Source organism: Aphanomyces invadans (assembly GCF_000520115.1).
Source record: "Aphanomyces invadans strain NJM9701 unplaced genomic scaffold supercont1.18, whole genome shotgun sequence".
Classification (NCBI taxonomy): Eukaryota; Oomycota; class Saprolegniomycetes; order Saprolegniales; family Verrucalvaceae; genus Aphanomyces; species Aphanomyces invadans.
Genome location: NW_008580163.1, coordinates 207,765 through 214,234, shown reverse-complemented (window position 1 = coordinate 214,234; position 6,470 = coordinate 207,765). Strand labels below are relative to the sequence as shown.

At 52.9% G+C, this 6,470-nt stretch overlaps 2 protein-coding genes across 2 annotated transcripts in view; one reads left to right on the top strand and one right to left on the bottom strand.

The window, feature by feature from the left end:
- Positions 1-3,119, bottom strand: part of H310_08641 (hypothetical protein) — a gene marked incomplete at both ends in the record, with an annotated part of 3,820 nt that extends 701 nt beyond the window's left edge. Inside the window, one exon of the mRNA XM_008874477.1 lies at positions 39-3,119. Coding sequence (XP_008872699.1) covers positions 39-3,119 — 3,081 coding nt within the window. The remainder of the gene's footprint in view (positions 1-38) is intronic.
- Positions 3,120-4,513: 1,394 nt separating this feature from the next.
- The window catches only part of H310_08640 (hypothetical protein), a gene marked incomplete at its 3' end in the record, with an annotated part of 5,328 nt that continues 3,371 nt past the window's right edge, over positions 4,514-6,470 (top strand). The window contains exon 1 of the mRNA XM_008874476.1: positions 4,514-6,438. Coding sequence (XP_008872698.1) covers positions 4,612-6,438 — 1,827 coding nt within the window. The 5' untranslated portion in view covers positions 4,514-4,611. The remainder of the gene's footprint in view (positions 6,439-6,470) is intronic.

Below are 6,470 nucleotides of genomic sequence, written 5' to 3'. Positions count from 1 at the left end.
GAGAATTCCAGACCCCGGAGTTCCAAATCCCCATGGACATGTTCGAGTTGCAGACCTTGGTTGGACGCGCAGTCGATGGGAGGCTGGCGGTCGATGATGGCAAAGATACTTTTCACAGCATGCTTTGCCTTGCCAACGTCGCCCATGCCTTGGGCAGCCATACCCACACCAAACGAGCAAAAGAGAATGCAGTTGAGAACCATGAATAAGTTCTCAAACTCCAGCAATTTGTGCGTCATGAGCCAGCCACCGTAGTAGAATACGGCAGACAAGGCATAGATCATTGACGATTGCGACACAGAGAACGCAATACCGCCGAAGATGCCAGCTTTACGGTCTGTAGCGGCACTGACTTGCAAGTTCCCCAAATATGCTGCGTTGGTCGAGCTTTCCAAGTTGAACGATGCCACAGTACGGATGGCGTTAATAGCTTCGCTCAGCATGGCACCAGCTTTGATGTCGCCCTCATTGATGCTCTTGCCAGTTTGAGACGTCATCATTTGCATTTGCAATGTTTGAGCAGCAGCCATGATGGGCAACACACCCAGAAAAAGCAAGGTCATACGCCACGAGTTGTAGAACGCAATGCCGAACGCGACACTCAGCGTAGCAGCATTGATCAGAATCGCGTTCAGGGTTTCCGCCGTCATGGAACGAATTGCTGCCGAATCCGTTGCCAAGCGTGTGGTCAACGCCCCAGACGAATGCTTGGGATCATCAAACCATCCAATGTCTTGACGGAGCATCGCTTGGAATGCCATACCACGGATACGCGACGTCAAACGCTCGCAGACAATCGAAAACTGATGGTTTTGGACAGTCAATGCGATCAAAATGGAAACGCCCAAAGCAATGAATCCCATTGACCACTTGAGGGCTTCATTCCGCATGGCGTCTGAACCAAGACTTGTCAAGAAGAACACAACAGTGCACTTCGTGAGCAAGACACCCCACACAGGGTACAGAGCCCCATGGACTAGGGCACCCAAACTTCCAAAGATCAATTGGCGAGTCTCAGGGACACTCAAAGCCCACACGCGAGAAATGGGTACATCGGTCGCACCAACTTCTTCGGATGCCTCACTGCTGGTTTCTTCAGTCACATTACCAACCACGGCCACCGAAGTCGATGCTTTGCGAAGAATCTTGACTTGTTCAGGAACATCTTCTTCCTCTTCACTGAGGGAGCCACGCATTTGAGCTTCCACCAACGCTTTGTAGTGTCCGTTTTCAATTTGGAGCAAAGATTCGTGGTTGCCGTCTTCCAATACCTTACCGTGGCTCAACACGACGATACGGTCAGCATCACGAATCGTCGACAACCGATGTGCAATGATAATGGTTGTGCGCTGGCGAGACGCTAGTAATTGGTCCAACGATGCTTGTACCACAGCTTCACTTTCCGTGTCTAACGCACTTGTGGCTTCGTCCAAGAGCAGTACGGCGGGGTTCTTAATAATAGCACGTGCAATGGCAATGCGCTGCTTTTGACCACCAGACAACTGCGCGCCTCGGTCACCCACGGCGGTATCAAATCCAAGAGGAAATCCCATGATAAAGTCGTACGCATTAGCTTGCTTGGCCGCTTCGTGAATTTCTTCAATGGTGGCACCAGGCTTGCCATGACGAATGTTAGCCGCAATCGTGTCGGAAAACAAACACGGTTCTTGGCCAACCAACCCGATCTGATCGCGCAACCACTTGATGTTGAGTGATTTCAAGTCATGACCATCCAGGGTGACACGACCTTCCAATGGATCGTAGAATCTCTCCAAAAGAGACACAATCGTACTTTTGCCACTTCCACTGGAACCCACCAACGCAATCTTCTGACCAGCCGGAATGTCTAAAGAATACCCCGCGGCCACTTCGACCTCTGGTCGAGAGGGGTATGCAAATCGGATGGACTCCAGAGTAATGCGCCCTTGAACGTCATCAATGGTTTTTCCTTCTGTGGATGAGGCGTCGATCTTGGATTCGCGGTTGATGAGGTCAAACACTTCGTACCCTGCAGATCGGGCGGTCATCACAGCTTGCATACTCGGGCCGGCCTGACCCAATGCCATAGAGCCCATGACAATCGAGAAAAATACAATGATCACACGACCACCATCGTAGCAGCCACTTCCAACGCATTTCTCTGGCCCAAGTTGGTCGTTTGTGATGCGGACAGCGCCATAGTACATACCGACGGCGTAGGTACAAAGCATGACGAAGTACATCATACCAGTGCCAAAACCAACGGCGAAACCCTTCTTCACACCCGCTTGTTCGGTTCGTAAAAGGGCGGCGACGTATTTGTCAGCCATAGCGGACATTGAGTTAAACATGTGCACAGTCTTGATGTTGCTCAGGCTTTCTTCCGCAATACCACCAGCTTCTGCATACGCTTCAACACCACCTTGTACGGCAGCAGTGATGGCTTTCGTCATGCAATAAGCACTCACCCCAATAAGCGGAGTGAAAGCAAAAAGCACGAGTGATAGTTCCCAGCCGTAGTAGAACGCAACCACCAAAGATGTGATACCCATGGACAAAAAGTTGATCCCATCGCCGACTTTACGGCCCATGCCTTCTTGCACCAGCAGAGTAGTATCTGCGACTCGCGTGGCCAATTGCATCGGTTCGTTCACGTCAAACCATCCAATTTCTTGACGCAAAATCGCAGAAGCATAAGCATGACGGAGCTTCTTCGCTTGGCGCGACGCCGAAATGGACCAGCATGCAATTTGGACGAACCCACAGACCAGAATGATCGACGCGATGACGAGAAACTGGTATACGACCTTGTTGATGTCGGATTGAAACGCGCCGGGGATCTCTTTTCTAGACGGGTCTGGGGGATTGAATGCATTGATAATGTCTCCGAAGAACGTGATTTGAATCGGCTGACCGGCACCCGTGATCATTGCACCAAGTGTACCCACAGCCATGAGCGCATAATCGGTCCCGTCCGCAAACTGGAAGAGCTGGGAGAAGGTCGCCATTTTGCCCGTTTTCGCGTCGTTGGTCGAACCGGCGCTTGCAGTCGTCGCCTCGTCCACACGGTTCGCAAGGGGGGTCTCAACCGTCACGAACATATTGCCATCGGCATGGTCGTCCTTCTTCGACAACACCATCGTGATGTGGCGATGGAGAATTCGAAAATGGACAGGTTGGCGCCAGTGCGGCTGCCGTGATTAGAACCATTTGGCTTGGCGCTCAACAGTGGATGTGTGTAATTCGCGCTCAATTTCAATATAATTCGACGCATCCACTTGCTTTTTGTATATGAATTAAGTTCTCTTCTTGATGTGTGCTTCCTGGCATTGGATTGGCCGCTGTCATCATGGAGAGTGCACGTGTACATGGCGTAATGAGAGGAGAGTTTACTCTTTCAACTTGATTCATGTAGGTTGTCAAGAGGAGAGTTGGAGGAGACCGAGGCTTGTCACATCTGGACATGTTGAACTTTAAACTTGATTAATGTATAGAACCTTGCCTTGTCGTGATCACGCCCCAATCCATGGCAATAATCGCGGTACACTTGACCAATGTATGGACGCCGTGGAGATATCGTGGATCAAGGATGTGAACCAAGACCAACATTCTCGACGCACACGAACCACGAAGAAGTCGTGGTGGAATTTCAATGGCGATGTGCAGTCGCGCCAAGCAAGCCACAAGACGGAACACCGTTGGCTAGGATGCCATGGTTACTGGTGGGGACGAGACATGGCGAGGTGGTTTAGCTGGGGCGGGGTCTCGTCGTACAAAGGGTACAAGCGAGCGCGCGCGTGGTTTATACTGTTGCATGGTAGGTAAATAGGTATTGAAGGCGAATGAATGGCTCTCCGTTGAGGGGGCTCGTTTTCGACAATGGTAAAGGGTCCATGATGGCATGTCCCGATAAGACGAATGCTATCGAATGAAGTCGGGATTTGGAGATTTGATGGTGCGGAACCTGGAAAGACGCAACAAGACCCTCGGGCGGGGCGCTGTCTTGCCACATCGGCAGGCCGTCGATTTTCTCTTCGGCTACTAGATTGACAGGGCTCGAGAATGCCTGTCTCGACTGTGGACGGGGCCACTGTAATACGAGTACATGTTAATGCTGTTGTGCTTCGGTCGTTTGAGGATTTTCAAACTGCCAATGTACTTGGGCAATTCACTCTGTCACGCCTCGCTCCACGACGCTGTCAACGACCCAGACACCAAAATGCTCGACGAAACATATTCATACCAACAAGCAGCGGTCAAGCAATACCCAAGTCAGCGCAGGCGCAAGCACGGGGGCTTGCGTGCTCTGCGCGCTCGCTTTGCCAGAAAGGCATCGGTTGAGGGTGAGTGTAGATGCATTCGATTTCGAATCAGTTGGACGGGTGCACTGAAGTCGAAGTTAACACTGAATCAGCCAATCATGTTTGAATAGGATATATTGGGCCAATCTCAACGCGCTATTACTGTTCCCGATTGAAAAATATTTCATTCTGATGCCATATTGATATATATTTTTCAATAGTTTGTTTCGAGTCTTGCTTACGTTTTGGCTCAAAACGTGGCACGTGCGGTAAACATGGTGGTCGCGACCGCGAGCGGCCCACATTTCGATACGCTGCCGCGGCCGTCAAGATGGCACCTGAATCGCAAGGGGATACGTACATATCAGTCAAATCACCAAAGGAAGATGAGTCTCCCCTTGTCGAACCCAACGACGACTCGACACCCACCCACACCAATATGGTGGGTTTCCGCGAACTGTTCCAGTACGCCGACGCGACCGACATCGTGCTCATGTGCGTCGGCACATTTGGTGCCATCATCATGGGCGTGAGTCAGCCGATTCAAATCGTCTTTTTCGGCGACATCATAAACGTGTTCAACCCGGCGGGTGGCGGCAACTTTGACAAGGACGAGTTCAACGACAGCATCAACAAGGTCGTGTACCAGTTCGTGGTGCTTGCGACCGTGATGCTCATCGTCGGGTTCGGTCAAATCGCGTGCTGGTCGATCTCGGCGTCGCGCCAAGCCAAGCGAATGCGCCACGCATACGCGTGTGCCATCTTGCGTCAAGAGATCGGATGGTTCGACGTGAACGAGCCGATGCAGCTCGCTACGCGGGTCGTCGATACGACACTGCTCGTGCAGGAAGGAATGGGTCGTAAAATCGGCGACGGCATCAACTTCATGTCCATGGGACTTGCGTCGCTCATTTTGGCGTTTTACTACGGCTGGGAACTGTCGCTTGTCCTGTTTGCCTTCACCCCGCTGTTGGGGATTTCAGCATTCTGCACGTCCAAAGCCATCACCAACGCCGTGCAAGGCGGTGTTGCGTCGTACGCGGAAGCCGGCGGGATTGCCGAGGAAAGCCTGAGCAACATCAAGACTGTGCACATGTTCAACGCAATGCGGCTGATGGCAGACAAGTATGTGGTGGCACTCGGACACACCGAGGCGTCGGGCGTCCGAAAAGGACTCGCAGTCGGATTTGGCACCGGCATGATGTACTGCATTGCCATGTGCACGTACGCGGTTGGAATGTACTACGGCGCGGTGCGGGTGACCAACGATCAGCTGGGAGAGAACAAATGTGCCCCGGGGTCAGCAGGATGTTACGACGGCGGTCGTGTCGTCACTATTTTCTTCTGCATCGTGATGGGGTCCATGGCGCTGGGCCAAGCCGCGCCCAGCATGCAAGCCCTCATGACCGCTCGATCGGCAGCGTACGATATCTTCGAGCTCATCAACCGCGAGTCCAAGATCGACGCGTCGTCGGCAAACGGCGACACTTTTGAGAATGTCCAAGGGCGCATTACGCTGGAATCGGTCCGATTTGCATACCCCTCCCGTCCAGGTGTTGAAGTGGCCGCCGGATATTCTCTGGACATTCCAGCAGGCCAGAAAATTGCGTTGGTGGGGTCCAGCGGCAGTGGCAAGAGCACCATCGTGTCGCTCGTGGAGCGCTTCTACGACCCGTTGAGCGGCCGAGTCACGCTCGACGGCCACGACTTGAAGGCGCTCAACGTCAAGTGGTTGCGAGACCAAATTGGCCTCGTCGGTCAAGAACCGTGTTTGTTTTCCGACACGATTGCCGCCAACATCCGCCATGGCAAACCCAGCGCGACGATCGAAGAAATTCATGAAGCTGCCAAGCAAGCCAATGCGTACGACTTTATCATGGGATTTCCGCTGGGGTTTGACACCCTAGTGGGCGACCGCGGCGCGCAGTTGTCTGGTGGTCAAAAGCAGCGCATTGCCATCGCCCGTGCCATCATCAAGAACCCCGTCGTGCTGCTCTTGGACGAGGCCACGAGTGCGTTGGACACGGAGAGCGAGGCAGTCGTGCAAGCGTCTCTCGATGAGCTCTTGGCGTCTCGTCAGCGCACGACGATCATCATCGCCCATCGGTTGTCGACGATTCGTGATGCGGACCGCATTGTCGTCCTGGGTCAAGGCAAGGTATTGGAAGATGGCAACCACGAATCGCTTCT